Source organism: Punica granatum, chromosome 5 (genome assembly GCF_007655135.1).
Source record: "Punica granatum isolate Tunisia-2019 chromosome 5, ASM765513v2, whole genome shotgun sequence".
Lineage (NCBI taxonomy): Eukaryota > Viridiplantae > Streptophyta > Magnoliopsida > Myrtales > Lythraceae > Punica > Punica granatum.
In genome coordinates, this window is record NC_045131.1 from 30334743 (window position 1) to 30351512 (window position 16770).

Here is a 16770-nt window from a genome sequence, read left to right on the forward strand (position 1 = left end):
AAGGAGCAAGAGGAAGCTCACTTACGAAATCGAGTCGCAGCATTTGTGCATCAATAAGACATAGAATTTACAGCTCTCAATGGTTCTGCTGTTGTAAAGGGAGGCTTCAATATTTACATTGAGGACTCGTAGAAACAACGGGAGACGGTTTCTTAAGTGTCCATTCTTCGAGGTGATTGTTATGGTTATATCCCTCATTATTGAATTTTTTTCCTATTTTGGTCATAATTTGCTGATAATTCTGTCCTTTTTTTTAATGACCATGATTGTTGAAGAACAAAGCCATAAGTTGTAGATACTTTTGATGGCTAGACGAGGTGCGTGATTTGGATGGGGATGCTGATTCAAATGCTACACACATTGGAGCTGATAAAGTGGTTAATCTGAAGCTGAAGATCGATTGAAGAAGTTGGAAATGACACGCTTAATCCTTGTCTTTGTGATTATATTGATGGTAATTGGATTTGCTATTAGCAAGTACAACTGTTCTTGTTAATTTGTGGCCATTTGATGTTGCACGTCTATATTTGGTAGTTTCTATGATGAATATGTAACTCATTGTAAGTTTTATATATTTCGTACTTTCTATGATCAATACGTAACTCATTGTATGCTAATGAAAGTTTATTATTTTTGTATTACTTTTGCAAGATCTATAAGATTACTTTGCTATCACAAAAGTAAACATACAAAGATAAGAAGAAAACATAATTATCAAAAAGATGGTATAGTCAAACTCAAAAGGAAAAAACACCATCATAAAATGAGTTAACAATTCGTACACCAAATTCTATCATTCACAAAATGTATGCATCCCTCTAAGGTGTGTACCATATCCAGTCAATAACTAATCCAGTCATTCACAAAATGAGTAAATCCATTCACAATACATACAGTCAATAATTCATACCACATCAACTTAATCAATGGAACCAACAGAGTTATAATCATCTGCATTAACAATTTCACAAAAAATTCATAGTTAGCACTTCAAGAACCATCAATTGCATCTTCAGTCTTCAATCATGTTGCAGGAGGAGTCCTTGGAGCAATTTGATTCAAGTAAGTAGCAAATCTCTTAGAAGTTCCACTACTAGCAGCCTTTAGAGTTTCTGCACTCAAGTTTGTCACTCCAGAGAGCCTGAATGCAGGTCTAATAGGAGGAGGCATGAATGCAGATCAAACATGGGGGTTACATGAATGCAAGTCTAACAGGAGGTGACCTAAACTACTAGAGGGGGGCCTGAATGCAAATCCACTAGTAAGGTTCACTGAAGGCATCATGAAACTTGATGAAGAACCACACTAACTTTCTTCCACATGTCCCAGTCAACAAACCTCTCAATTAGGAAAACCCTAGCATCTAACTAACAGTTCATTGAAGCAGTTCGTATGTCCAATGCAGACTTATTAAACTCAATAAAGCCACACAAATTATCCTTGCAACATCTAAAAATCTCTCCTTTGCAATTTACTCCACTCCCAAAACACAACCTCAAAGTCAGAGAGAGATAGGGGAGGTACCTGCTCTTGCGCACAAACCTTTCATCAAACTACATGATGATGAAGGAGATTGGAACACCCCTACACCTTGATCGTACACCCTGATCGTGAGGATTTCCTCTGAACAAACTTCTCGTTTGGCTCTCGCTCTTCAGTTTCTAAGAGAGGGAGAGAGAGAGAGTTTCCCCTCTTCAAAAAGAGGACGAAAGGTTCTATGGGATGGAGGGTTACAAAATAAAAGGACCAATTTGATGTAAACATTCCTTTTCATTAACATTAGACGAATTAATGGACAAATGGACCGTTTTGATGTCTGAACCTAACTTGATGTAAACTCTTAAACGTGGGGGACCTAATCGATCTCTCAAGGACCTAATTGAAACCCAAAACCTAATTAATGACACCAAGGACCCAATTGATAGAAAAAAAATAACTAAAGGATCAAATTGATGCACAGTCCAACTCTCAGGCACGAAATGGGCTATTTACTCATGAATAGGCCTTGGTCGATGATGTTTTTAAAGCATCGGCATAGACCAGAGCTTGGCTGATGATTTCCTCGGCCAAACCTTTTTAAAAAATATATTAAATTATTGGAGACGTGTTAATTAAGAAAACAAAGTGTGTCAAAAATTGAATTTTCAAAGATGAAATCTAAATGGGGGTCAAAAAAATGAAATTTAAATGGGTCGTTATTATTATATTCTATCCTGTCTCCTCTGATCTTAATTGGGTTGAAGTATTGCAGTAGGACGACATTTTATAATTCAAAGTCTAGCGTGATTGTTACTGAGAAGAAATGCCGATTATGTTTAAGAAATCTGACAGAATGCCTACATCATACCTTTGCGTTATGCTCGAAAAAATCTTGATGTTGCATATTGTAACTGGTCAGAAGCGGTATTCGAACAAAGGGTCGGGAAGAGTTTTCGAAGAAATTAAATAATCGTTGTTTTGCAGCTCTTAGTATCAAGGAATAGAAGAACATCGCAGAATCAGGTAAGGAAGAACTACTCTCAGTATCAACGAAGGACGTGTAAAAATTCAGCATCTCTAATCCCAACTTATTATCCTCAGTACCCATTAGTTTCCGATATCCAATCTTAGCTGTTTAGATGAAGATCCCAAACACTGATTGAAGATAACAAAATTACACTGTTCGATGGAAACATATCAGTATCGAGTGGAACGGCAAGCAAGAGCAGAATGTCATAATACTTGGAAGGGAGATGCCCTCTCCTCCTTTCCCTCTCATTTCTTTCTGATGCCTCTCGGATCTGAAAATCAATCTACTGCCAGTCTTTCCGAATATCGAACATGTAGTTGATCTCCAAGTAGCACTTGTTGTCATCATCAACAAACTGAAAATGAGAAGGAGAGGATTAAGTCAGTTAAAGTCGAAAATCAACCAGAAAGTGTGAATAAATTCAGTTTAATGCGATACTCAAAGAGAACCTAGGTTATGTATGGTTGCAATTTTTCCATATAATTTTCTCGGAAGAATGAAAATATAAGGTATGTATGTCTGGATGTACTTCGAAGGACACATTTTTCGAGAAAAGTGTGAAATAATTTTTCTGGTTTTCTAAAAGAACTGTACAAAAACGAAATTTGTACACATTTTTCACAAACAATAATTGAAAACTAGCATAGTTCTCTGAAACCAACTGGCCCTATCATTAAAACAACCTTCTGGTCCAAAGAAGCCAGTTGGTCGAAAAACACTGTATAATCATGTTTGTTACTACATTTTGACGTCCAGATATTCCAATATTTATCGAGCGTTTAGCAGCATGGTAGGAACATATTTGTATCAGGTGGACAAAAAGTGAAGAAAAAGAAAAAGTTTTTGGGATGAAGAACCTTGGTTCGGGCCGAGTATGAGCCTCTAGCAAAAAGGCCAGATGGAGTTGTCTCCTCCGGCATTTCGTGTGTGTAAGCCTCTGCTTGTGGGCTGAAAGTTCCAAGCATCTCCTTCGTGTTCTCCACTGCAGAACAACAACAAATGCCATATAAAGTACAATATCCTAATTTCCTACCAAGGGATCGGGAAGAAGACTCTTAGGTTGTTAAAGAAAGGTCAAAACTTTTGAGTTTCTGTCTCTTGAAAGGTCAAATTAAAGGATGAAAAAAAAGTGAAGATGTTCCATGCAAATAATTAAGGGGGGGGGGGGGGGGGGGGGGGGGGGGGGGGGGGGGGGGGGGGACATAGTACCTGAGCTCCAAACATAAACAGAGCCGAAACACCTGCTGGCTGTTACACATCATGTAGGAAGTAGAGACAGAGGAGTTTACCTTTAATGCCAGATTTCCAGACAGTGTTGGTGTATTTGAGACCGGATACGATGTTGTTGCTGACCTGGAAGGCAAACTTTAGGCTGTACCGACTGCCTTCCTTCAGTGTGAACCATGAGCCTTTTGGCTTCCCGTTCTCAGGGACTGAGAGAAGGATATCAGGTCGGCCCGGGGATTTGATTGCTAGGCTCAAGATCTTGACTTCCGGTTCCAGAGACTCTGCAGTAGGAGATGATTAAGTTCTCAATAAGATTCACCAACAGAAGACTTGAATAGAATCAAACACGACATTATCTATGTCAAAGAATCGAAAAGGCAGACCGCAAATCCTCCAAGTTAACTCAGAAAACATATCGAAACAGAATCAACTACCAATCAAGATGATGGCTCGAAGTCCGAAGCAATATCAGAATAAGCCAAAAGTTAAAGTTTGCAGAGATGTGTCAAAGAGTTTTTCAATCTGGGTGACATCATATTAATGTGTAAACCGATCCGAAACTGGAATTTGCGTAATGGGGTTCAGTAACTTTACTATGGAAGATTTAATGAACCAACGGGCAAAATTCCATAGAATAGCAAGTTCATTTTCATCAAGGCTACTGTTGAAGGATTTCTGTAAGAAAAAAGCTCATCATTGGCTAGTGCACAGCAGGCTTGGTGTGACCGTACAATTCCTTATTCCAAAATGGATCCTAACACTCAAATCAAGAAACAAACATTTTAGCTGATGTTTGGATTGGTAAGCGGTAATCTTACCTCCAATGGATTCAAAGTCCACGCTTCCAAGAAGCTGCTCCTTCCACTTCCTCAGGCTCTCATCATCCTAGAAATTTCACCGACCATCATCATCATCATGAACCAATTTTTCCCCCAGACAATAATAATAATGCGAAGATGACGTAATACGAGTTTAGCACGATTGACCCATTGGCGTTATTCCAAACCGACTTAACATCGATGCTTAAATATGTCATGATTATGACATAATTTCTTTACGAATTAAGTAGCAAGTTATAACTCATCCCATATTTGATTGCTTCAGAACTGCCATGAAAATGACAAGGATTGATGAGGGAGGGAAGGGAGGTGAGGAAGGGCCAAAACCTTATCCTTTTCAAACTGTTCCTTGAGAGTGACCTGAGGGCCGAGGTCGATCTTCTTGGCTTCGTCCTCATCTTCATCATCCTCAGTGGCACCAATGGAGCTCTCGCTGGGGGTTCTGATGATCTTCCCCTCAGTGTCATGGCCATCATCAACCTTCTCTTCCTCATTTGGTGGAGTCTTCAGACCCTTATCGGAGACCTCAGCGGCATTCTTATCCTCATCAAATCCCATGCTTTTGGAACTTGAAGCCACTCCAACGGCCAAAGACATCAACAGGGCATCAAAAGGCAGGGGCAGGAGGACAGAGAAATCACAGCTCAAGAAACCCCAAACTCAACCGATCAATCCCCCAAGAAAGAATGCAATTTGACACAAGCCCTATGGAGGAGACAGCCAAGAAAAACATGAAATCAAAACCCCACAGTTACTCCACTAAGATTTATCCCCGTTTCTGAATGTTGAATTGACGATGAGGAAAGAACAAAAAGTGGGAGGAGCCCAAGAAAACTGAATAAAAATGGGTCGAGAAAGGTTGAGACTTTGGGTCAAAGAGGGAGAATCCGAGAAAAAGGTAAACAGGAAAGAATTAAGAATGCCCCAACAAGCATAACCCTTCAACAAGGAAACGAACAAAAGGGGGCCAAAGAGAGAAGAAGATAAATGTAGAGAGAGAAGAGGGGTTCAGAATACGAGGAAATAGTCCTGTGGTGATCCGAAACTCTGAGCCAATGATAGCCAAAAAAAAAAAAACAGAGCAGAGAGAGAGAGAGAGAGAGATCGTGAGGGGCACTTCCTTCCCAAAAGGGGGTGGGTTGGGGGGTTTTGGCTCCACTCCGAGAGATTCTCGGGAGAGGGGAATTTCTTTCTGTCAATGGCCGCTTCCTAATAACAGAGAGAGAGAGAGAGAGAAGAACAGCACACAATCACGCATGAAACAGAGGAGATGAGCCTCTGCCTGTGTCTTTGGGATACTTTAATTTCCTTTCCATGGCACGGCCCTCTCACCCTTTGACCTTTTCCTTTTCCTTTCTTGCCCATTTCTTCTTCTTCTTCTTCTTCCTCCTCTTCTTATTGGTTATGCTACGCCATGCTAGATCTGTAGTTTGCATTGCAATGGAAAGAAATTATTCATGCAAGTCCGAATCTGCATTCGTGTCGAAATTTACAATCTGAAGTACGACGGTTAATGGAAAAGAAAAATGGTCATTTCAGTCGCATTTTCCTGCCAACAGGAATAATCACTCGTCGTGATACCCAAATTTAGTATAGTATTTCGGTTTTTTTTTTTTTATTAGGAGTAGTTCAGTGATTTTAAACATGCATTCTCTCTTACAGAAAAAAAACTATCATCTTTCCGTTCTTTTATATCAATGAAACTGGTTATGACACAGTGATTTCTGAAATATGATTTTGGGAATTGATTTACATGCTAATTGCAATATTCTTGCATTTCATATACATATTTCAAAGTAGTGAAAATCTTCGGAGATTCCACTACCAAATTATGTCATTAGAAATTAATTCATGTTGCTCGCACTAAAGTGTTTCTGTAAAATTTTCAAGATTTTGAGTGTCTTAACAATGACAAGCAATTTTTTTTTATTAAAAAAGAGGTCATTGAATTTAGTACAATGAAATAAAACTCATTAAAAAGGAGGTCATTAAGTTTAGTACAATAAAATAGAACTCGTATATGGCTAATAAAGAAGTACGTGTGATCCCACTACCTATATTGTGGGTAACACTACTTGCTTGAAAATTTGTTTGTTACTGAGCCACATCCACAATATTAAAGAGCTAGCCCCCTATTTACTTCTTGGAGTTTGATGCCATGAATGAAAATTTATGGCACCCCATCTTGAAGTTATAAAAACCCCATATTTGAAACATAGTTTCGTTGGAAGCTTTTGCCTTTGAAATTCAAACACATTCCCTCTTCTTTAAGTTTGCCCGAAAACTTAATCACAGCTTGAATTTCCAATTTCATGACTCAATCTATACTCGTTATAGCATGTCAAGCATCAAATTTTGCATATAATCTGACCAGAACTCTATTAAATTAATAGTCATATGCATGTTCTATAATCAAATGACAATTGGGTTGTAAACTTTGTATATATTCCCTTCATCAATGGATGATGCACGAGTTGACAGTCACTATCATCCTTGAATTTTCAATTTGCCACCACATTTGTCCCTAAATTATTATTTCCACCAAAATGCCTAAATGTTAAACTTTCGTACACCACATTTGTCCTTTCGTTAAATCACGTAATGAAAATGTGACGTGGCAATCGGACGGCGTTAAAAATATATTATTTTAATTATAGTTTACCAAAACGGCATCATTTTTATATTTTTTCAAAAATTAATTTTTTTTTCCATTTCTTTTTTTTTCTCATTGGAAAACTGACATTCAGGCCCTTCTCGTCCCTATCTGTTCATGGCCAAGGAGGCAGACTGGAGGAGGGCTCCCACCGCTGGCCATCGCCCCCTTCAGCGAGGTCCCGTACTCCAGTGACCTCGCCCGAGGGGGCCATGGCTGGTGATGCCCTCCTTGGTTTGCCCCCTTCCCTCTCTCTCTTTCTCGAAACCCTTGCCTTTTGATCTAAGGAACCAATTAGGGTTTCTTGGCCTCGTTAGAAAGGATCATGTCGCTAACCGGCAAAATTCGAGTTTGTTTATTGAGCTTTATCACGGCCAACGGTGGTAATCAAGAATTCATTGATGATCGCGTTGATCAGTCTGACACGGGAAAATTGGAAGAACTTCCATTCACGGTTGGATCTAGTGTCAGCTCACGGCGGGGGATTGGGTCGGTGGAGCGGTTGACCGAGGCTCCGACTGCAGTAGAGCAATCGCAAGGACAGGGTTCTGTAGTGGCTACAGGCATTTGCAGGTTATCGGTGCATGTTGTGTTGATGAGAGGTTGAAGCCCTTGTTGAAGCTCAATGCGTCGAGCGGTATAGCTGAGGATTGGCTTTTGACTCACCTAAGTTAGTTATCTGTCGGATAAATGAAGAAACTTTCATCCGGTGTTTAATTGTTGAATGGTGGTTTTCTGGAGAAAAACGTGCATCCTTTGTGGATAATTGCAAGACAAGTCGCTGATAAATTCTTGATTTATTTTGGAGCTTTTTGTTTGGGAATTAGTTGTTTGTGGATGATATCAATTTGATCATTATGAATTTGGCCTCCGATGTAGGAATAACTTCGTTTTGACGTAGGACGGAGCCTCAGATATACGACGGAAAGCCGATGAAGCTCACAGCGGAGCCGAGAGGGGGCAAAGGAGGAAGAAGTTGTGTTAGATGAAGCTGACAGCGGAAGCATTACCAGAGATGGAGGATCACTGACGATGTGCCGCCTGAGATGGTAGTGTGCGCCACTGGTGATTGAGGGTGAAAGGCTCACACTGGCCGATGGAGCCCCCTTCCTTTCCCCAGTCAGTTTTCCCATGAAAAAAGCGGAAACTTTTTTCGGGAAAAACACCAAAAGGACATCGTTTTGGTAAACTATAAGTAAAATAATATATTTTCAACTTCGTCCGGTTGCCACGTCATATTTTCATTACGTCATCTAACGGAAGGACAAATATGGTGTACAAGAGTATAACGTTTGGGCATTTTTTGCGGCAAAAATAATTCAAGGGCAAATGTGTTGACAAATAGAAAATTCAAATATAAAAGTGACTATCAACTCATGTTGCACCAGCTATCACAAAAGAAAACATTTAAAAAGTAAGTTTGTCTAATAAATCTCTACACTAAATATATATCATTAAATTCATCTAATATTTAGGCCATTAAATAAATCACAATGCATAGGAATATAGTCAGTAGTAGTCGAACTTAATAAAATATTATTGTTTAAAGTTTGAAATTGATTACCTAAAATTTTTATTTTTCTTAAACATGTATCTATTTTCTAAAAATATGAGTAAGTATCATGAGAAATGATATAAATGTTTGAAAATGAATACATAAAATGCAACTGATAGAAATACTAAAAGAATAATTAAGTGATGATATATGTATTTCCAGATATATAACCACAAAACAATAATCTTTTAAATTTATGGTCAAATTAAAGAAAAGGATATTATGAACTTATGACATAAATATAAAAGAATTAATATTCTCAATCTGCTCTTTTGTTGTAAATAGCAAATTGAGGGCTCTTGGATGTGTGGTAGTAAACCTTGTATATATTCCTTTTATTAACGAAAGTTGCACCATTTATCCCAAAAAAAAAGAAATGTTTGTATTCGTAACAATGATGTGATGAGATCTGTTTCAAGAAAATGATAAAAAAAAAGAAATTTTTGATATGATATTTGAAATTACCTAATAAATATGCATTAACAATTAAATACAATCTATTGTCCATATTAAATGAGGTAAATTGCACTAGTAATCCAAAAAATTTTGTAAATGTTACAATATGGTGCAAAAAGTTTTTTTTGCTACTAAATAGTACACAAGTTTTCAAAGTTGTTTTAGTATAGTTCATTCCGTCATCTCGCGAGTGATGCCGTCAGCTCGACGCTGACTTGGCTTATTACGTGTCAACACTTTCCTGGCGTGGCACAAACACAAAATTAATGTGGCTAGGGTGGGAAAATATGGGTGCTGACGAAGATAGGAATAAAAAAAATAAAAGAAAAAACTTGAAATATAGCAGACAAAGATAGAAAGCAGAGAACTAAGACAGAGCACTGAGGGAGATAGGAGAAGACCGATCGTATCTCTCACTAAGCTCTCTCTTTTACATTTCAAAATCGGATTTTGAGTGCGATTGAAGGTTTTAGGGTGATCAAATACCAGTGTGAGGGTTATTAAGTGCAATCCCTTTGTTCCCGAAGGCGACTAAGTGAAAGAATAGAGAACTGAGACAAAGTGTTGAGGGAGAAAGAAGAAAACCCATCATCTCTCTGGCCAAGCTCTCTCTTTTACATCTCAAAATCTGATTTTGAGTGCGATCAAAATTTCAAGGTGGTCAAAGAGCATTGTGAAGGTTGTCAAGTGCCATGGCATTCGTTCCCGAAGATGAAGGTCGATTTCGAAATGAATGGGATGTTGGTCCCTTGTATGGTAAGCCATTTGCTTTCGATCTATGTGGATGATTTGTTCTCTCTTTAAATTTTGGCCTTAGAAAGGACATGGACAACCCTTGTCACATTTATGAAGTGAAACTAAGAGTAACGATCTTACTTGAAATAATTTCGGGATTTTTTATTTGGAGAAAGTCCTAACCTTTTTTTTTTCTTGCTAGTGTATATGAAATGTTTGAAGGACATTATGCAGTATAATTGATTTGATTCTTACTTGTTTTTGACAGTTGAAGGTTCTCGATATTTTACAATCAAATGTCATCATAGGGGCAAGTTGGAACATGGTAGGACACATACTGTTTATGTTGGGAGTGAACTATATTTTGTGGATTTTGTATATGTTGAATGCATATCCCTACTAAAGATTAATGCTCATGTTAAGAAGTTAGGAATAAAGGGATTTGCATATTACTTTTGGATAACTGATGTGGAGAATTTGGTGAATAGTTTGAAGAAGCTTCAAATTGTTAAGGATGCATTGAAGATGGTAAATCAAGCTTTAAGGGAAGAGGATTATGTGCATATATACATTATTACTAAATCAACACAAGAGTTGCTACAGGAGTATATCAAAGAGGATATAGCAAGGAAAGTTTCCACTAATGTTATGATCGAGGAGTTGGATGATGAAAACCTCTCCATGCCAGTGCAAAGGCCTAGAAACATTAAAAGCAGAACAAGATCCCTTGTTATTGCTTGGCATGCAGATGATGGAGGTTTGGCTGATGAAATTAGGGATGAGGAGCATAGAATAGAGGCAAACAGAGATGTTGATGAGCCTGCAAAAGAGAGAATAGAGGATATTAGAGATGTTGATTCTATGGCTGATCCTGTGGTTGTTTCTATAGAGGATAGGAGTGGGGAAGACACATTGGAGGCATTTAGAGTAGATGTTAAGGCTGTAGTTGAGCCTGTTATTGGGTCTGCAGAAGTTAATGGTGGGGAAATAGAGTGGAGGCATCAAGAAATATTGGTGGGACTGTTGGAGATGCATGTTAGGGAACTGACGTGTTTTTAGATATTGATTGAGATGATCTTAACTTGGAAGAGATTGATAAGCTTACATCTTCTATAACAGTGAACTCCAATGTAACCTATGTTGTTAATGAGCTTCCCAATGCTATGAAGGGGCAAGAAAGAACTGAGAGAGAATTAGTGGAAGATGTTGTCGGTGACTTCAATGATAGTGATTGTGATATTACTGATGATGTGGAACATGTTGAAGCTAATGTTGTAATGGCAAAAGGAATTCAACATGAGAGAATTGATAAAGCAAATCATGAAGCACAAGGTATAGAGGCAAAACATGAAAAAGCAACATGTGGAAAGGCAGAACATGAAGAAGCTGAAGGTCCCACTGATCTGGAAGGCGCATAGGAGGCAGGTGACCATGGTGATGAATATGATGGCTTCCAAAGCATACATTTCGATGATGAAGATGGGACTAGACAAAGGCTACCATAATTTGGGCCAAAAAGGGATGTGAAAAATCCCAAATTTCAAAGAGGTATGTTATTTACAGCTACAAAGGTCACTAAGCAAGCAATCATATATTATGCTATATTGAATAAGGTGAATGTGGTCTTTGAGAAAAACCACAAGAATAGAGTGAATGCGAAGTGCAAAAATTGTCACTGGATTCTAAGGACATCACTCAATAAAAAGTACGATGCCATTCAAATAAAGAAGTTTTAAGGTGAGTATACGTGTGAGAAGGAGATGCCAACTTATTTTGTCTCATATAAGTGGTTAAGTCAACAGTATAAGAATCACACTAGAGCTGACCCAACATGGTCAAACAAGTCCTTTACCCATCAGTTAGACCAGGATTATAAGGTGAAATGCAATCGAGTGAAGCTGTGGAGGGCAAGAAACCATGCCCTGAAGATATTAAGGATCTCTTATATCAAACAGTATGCTAAGTTTAGGGACTATGCTAGAGAACTTAAGAAGACCAATCCTTGAACCACTGTCTACTATTAGGTGAGACCAGATGATTTTTCAAAACATGTATATATGTCTTGATGCTTGCAAGAGGGGTTTCTTAAGTGGTTGCAGACCATTAATTGGGTTGGATGGTTGTTGGTTGAAAGGCACATATGAGAAGCAACTTCTTGTAGCAGTTGGGATTGATGCAAATGATTGCATCTATCATATGGCATATGGAGTGGTGGATATTGAATGTGGAGAAACATGATCTTGGTTTTTAAGAAATCTAGCTCAAGACTTGAATATTCAGAATTCTAGACCTTGGATCTCCATGGGAGACCAGAAAAAGGTAAAACTCTGAGTTCATTTATATGTAGATGAATGCATAGTTATTAGGCCATATTGTTAGTTGCTTTAACTGCTTTTTTCTTCCTCTATTATTTAGGAACTGGTACAATCCCTTCAGGACTTGTTTCCTAACACGGAGAAAAGGTTTTGCACACACCATCTATGGAAGAACTTATGCACAATACAGACTATCAAGAAAGGCAAATAGCTTAAAGATCTTTTCTGGGCAGCTGCTAAAGTCGCTTACCCAGCTAAATTCTTTAGAACCATGGAAGTGTTGAAGAGATAGGTTAAAAAGGCTTGGCAGTGGTTCCAAGATAAGGACCCATCATAGTGGTCTAAGTCTCATTTTAGATCGTACTCAAAGTGGCATGTCATGTTGAACAACCATTGTGAATTCTTCAACAAGTAACTGATATATTTAAGCATATAAGTGAAAAACATAACTAATAACTTAAAAGTGTGTGTTGATACTTAATTCATTTCCTTTCTTCTGTAGGTGGATTTTAGAAGCAAGGGATAAGCCTATTCTTTCCTTATTGAAGACTATTAGAACGCAACTGATGAAGAGGATCGTCCCTAAAAGGAAAACAGCTGAGAAGTATACAGGAAGTATTGTCTAAAGACCTTGAAAGAGCTTGAAGAATAAAAGTCACTTGCTTCTTGTTGTTGGCCAATAGAGTTTGGTGCTCAAAAGTATAGTGTATCTATTGGTGAAAAACTATATTTAGTAGATCTAGGAGAAAATCTTACAGTTGTAAGAGGTGGCGGCTATTTGGTATCCCTTGTCAACATGCATTTCATGTCTTTTGGAAGAAAGGAAAAAACCTGAGGATTTCATTCATAAGAGCTACATTGTTGATCAATTTAAATCATCATATGGGTCAATCATATATCCATTAATGAATATAGATAACTATGAACCTATTGGTTTACTACACCCCCACCCTACCTCATGAAACCTCCTCCTATTAAGGCCCAAAAGGGGTAGAACCAAAATTATCAGGAAAAATGGTGCTGATGCGCATAACATAAGAGCCGAGAAAGATGGTACTCAAATTATGGGAAATAAATGATGCATTATCAACAAGTGCCGTAACTGTAATGGCTAGGGCCATAACAAGTGGACCTGTAAGAAAAGAGGCAGTGCTACAAGTGTTGAAGTTGGTTCTTTTAACCCACAACATGATGAAGTGCCTGTCACTGAAGACAATACTAGCAGAGCAAGTTTATGTTATCCACTAGTTTGTGCTTTACATTGGTGCTCCACATTTCTATTACACATTGAATGCTAAGTTGCAATTATAGGCAAAAAGGATGAGAGCAACTAATAGTGTTCTCCCCCACCCCCGATAACACTATACTCATGCCAGATAGCATTCCAATGAGATCATAATTTATTATGACAAATCATACACAGGGATATTTATCAATTACACATACTGAAATCAAGGATATTATGTAGATCAATTGATGAGTTTTTTGGATACTTAGGTTGCACCTAAACCCTTTGCCCCATGTACAGTGCCACAATCAGAGTTCATTAAAAGCTCCCAGCCACCTGCTGCATCTGCTTCAACATCCAATGGGAGTAGCACAGGGATATAGAAAGGGAGAGGGATAGGGAAAGGGAGAGGAAAGGGAGGCAGAACTGGTGCAACTACTCCGAGATCTATGAGTCAGCAACAAACTACAAGAAGGAGAAGATATTCTAAACATGGGTATGGATCTGGTCTTTTAAGCTAGCCTGCATCACCCGATGACAATTAAAGCAACCAATAACATAGATATGCACTAGTACTAGTAATTCTAGTTATTTTAGTATATTTTGACAGTTGGTTGGAATCATAATAGTGGTTGTCTTGATGTTTTGCTTTTATTTTGTGGCCAGCCCTAAACACTATTGGTTATTTATGTTTTCATTTTGGGTTGTGTCTGACCTCAAACAATGGATGCGTTAACTTTTGTGTTGTTTACTAGCCTAATTGGCCAGTTGCCCTTTTTGCTCATATGTGTAATCTCTATTTGAGAGCATGTTGTTGTTTTGGAGGCAAATTTACTTTCCCTTTAATGGTTTACTGAGCTAGTCCTCAGCTGTCACAATTTGCCTCTAATTTGATCTCATTGTGAACCCTTAAGTTACTTAAAGAAACATTTTGCATCATTAAGTTACTTATGTAAAACATTATGGATTGTTAAGTTACAATTTCATAAAAGTTTGCACCATCATTATACGTTCAACCAAAAATAGATAATAGTCATCCTTTTTCCATGTCTCGGTGTATAGCTTTGTTCCTGAGCATGTGAGTTTTCAGAAAGGGAAAAAAATGAACTCAGAGCCAGCTTTCACAAAAAAACGACATTGCCATTTCCTTTGCAAGATTTGATCAGTGTGAGGGTTTCTCCCAACCATTACAACGATCGCATCATAACCATTACATCTCCTTCTTGGTCTCACTACTTCAGCCCAACAATGATGGCCCTTCATCTTGGATCCATAGCCGAGGAATTGTCGGCCTGAGTTTGCCTCCGTCCATGATGTCCTCATTGTACCAGCATCTCCACATTTGCATAATAGGAGAACCTTCTGTGAGTTCATCAAAATGGTAAACTCTGAAATTCGATTTTGATTTCACTGGTTTTGGAGCCTTTTTATGGTTTTGTCTTTTAATTTTTTTTAATTCCAGTCCTCATTAGCACCCATATTTTCCCGCCCCAACCACATTAGTTTAGTGTTTGTGTCTCTTCAGGAAAGTGCTGACACATAATAAGCCACGTCAGCATCGAGCTGACGGCATCAATCGCGAGATGACGGGATGAACTATACGGAAACAACTTTGAAAGATTGTGTATTAATCGGTAGCAAAAAAAATTACACCATATTGTGACATTTATAAAACTTTTTGTACCACCGGTACAATTTACCCTATTAAATAAGATAATCAGTTGCTAAATTATTATTATTAAATTATTTAAATATATTCCAAATTTTGTACAGAAAAATAATAAAAATTTATTGAAGGTTGCTGTTAAAATTTTTAAATTAATAATTGATAAATATATGATTACTCTTAATTATAAAATTTATCTTTTAAAATATTTATAATTAAAAAAATTATTATCTATATATATAGTAAAATTGACTTGTGAGAACAATAAATATGTTTTAATTAATGCCACAAAAAAGTACTATTTTTAAAAAAATTTAAAATAATAATATAATTAAAAAATAATGAAATATTAATTGGAAAAGACAATACCTTTTTTTTATCAAAAGTAATTAATTGTAAACCATTAAAGTTATAGAATGATTAAAACTTTACCAAGATAACATATAATATACAAAATAAAATATATTATTAAAAATGGAAATAATTATTATATTATTAAATTTGGAGGAGGATAGAGTGGAGTTGAGTAAAGTTGGATTATAATTTAAAAACCAAACAATGCCCGCCGAAAAGTATTGGTCAAACGCGAAATACAGAACATTCATGCCTAAGTAGATCGATAATTTCTATAACAAAACATATATGAATATTGTACTATATATGTTTAGTGGGGCAAAAATTAGAAAAGATTGCTTTGGTACGTACAGATCCAGGACAGGGGATGACTACATGAGAAGATTGAACATGGCTGAGAAAATTGCAATTGTCATGACCACCTACTTATATTGTATTTGCGTCAAAGTTGCCTAATGCTGCTCAGATAAGCCTGATAATCTACAAGGCAAAAAGGTTGAAGCCTGGCTAGGTTACCATATAGCTGGGGGATGTTTTCTTGGAGATTTGGAAACGAGGGTATCGATCGATGGTTTTAATTATTTCTCAATATCTCAATATTGTGCTGCCTATAGCATGTGAACATTGAGCGTGCGATAATTCAGGTGCAAGTTTTGCCTAGATGCTCCTATATATTAGTTAACGGGATCCTGTGGTCTAAAAAGTCGGAGCACAAATTCAGTTTCTGGATGGTAGGATAAGGTTCGAGAGCTATTGCTTTATAGAATGGGACTTTGATCCATTGCATTGGATTGTCAGAGTTGTCGAAAGATGGTAATGCTTTTTGAATAAGTGCATTCTACAATCGACATGCACACCTTGAGTTTTCTCAAGTGAATTGATTGTTGTATTTGTTTGATGTCCAGTGGTTAGCTAAAATTTTCCTTCTGCAACCAACATAGATTGAAGTTGTTCAACGATTATTCATCTTAAACAACATTTCGAATTTGAGTTATGTGCATGAAGAAAATTCACACTGTGAGAGCTTTGCTCCTTATTTGGCTGACTCGGCTCGACTGAATTAGTTAAGACCCATTGACCTTCTGGATACCATAGTGCACGCTGAGAAAATTTTGCCTTATGCATGTTGTAATTACATCTCCACCCCTTGACCACCTTTGGATGGAAAATCTAAGATTCATGATCTCAAGAACTCCACCAAAACTATTCTTTCATTTTTTTTTCGATCACAAA

At 37.5% G+C, this 16770-nt stretch overlaps 1 protein-coding gene and 1 long non-coding RNA gene across 3 annotated transcripts; both read right to left on the minus strand.

Moving 5' to 3' along the window:
* Positions 1 to 728: 728 nt before the first annotated feature.
* On the minus strand, positions 729 to 1897 carry LOC116208658. 2 transcript variants are annotated; one of them, XR_004157108.1, is made up of 2 exons: positions 1525 to 1897; positions 729 to 1112 (listed from the first exon to the last, which is right to left on the minus strand). It is a non-coding gene; the product is annotated as an uncharacterized LOC116208658 (long non-coding RNA). The 2 variants fall into 2 exon arrangements; XR_004157107.1 differs by having other exon boundaries at positions 729 to 1153.
* A 606-nt stretch (positions 1898 to 2503) lies between these two features.
* LOC116209468 (rho GDP-dissociation inhibitor 1-like) lies at positions 2504 to 5932 on the minus strand. The gene is made up of 5 exons (XM_031543112.1): positions 4903 to 5932; positions 4555 to 4621; positions 3799 to 4017; positions 3367 to 3491; positions 2504 to 2864 (listed from the first exon to the last, which is right to left on the minus strand). Exons 1-5 carry the CDS (start codon positions 5170 to 5172, stop codon positions 2793 to 2795), a joined length of 753 nt encoding a protein of 250 aa, XP_031398972.1. The 5' UTR covers positions 5173 to 5932; the 3' UTR covers positions 2504 to 2792.
* Positions 5933 to 16770: the final 10838 nt, after the last annotated feature.

What these genes read in the sequence shown, in the direction of transcription:
- LOC116209468 (XM_031543112.1), bottom strand. Translation starts at nt 5,172, where the DNA reads ATGTCTTTGGCCGTTGGAGTGGCTTCAAGTTCCAAAAGCATGGGATTT. An exon ending in CTGGAAATCTGGCATTAAAG is followed by an intron (nt 3,492 to 3,798) that starts GTAAACTCCTCT and finishes GTTGTTCTGCAG; the next exon opens with TGGAGAACACGAAGGAGATG. An exon ending in CATACTCGGCCCGAACCAAG is followed by an intron (nt 2,865 to 3,366) that starts GTTCTTCATCCC and finishes TCTCATTTTCAG; the next exon opens with TTTGTTGATGATGACAACAA.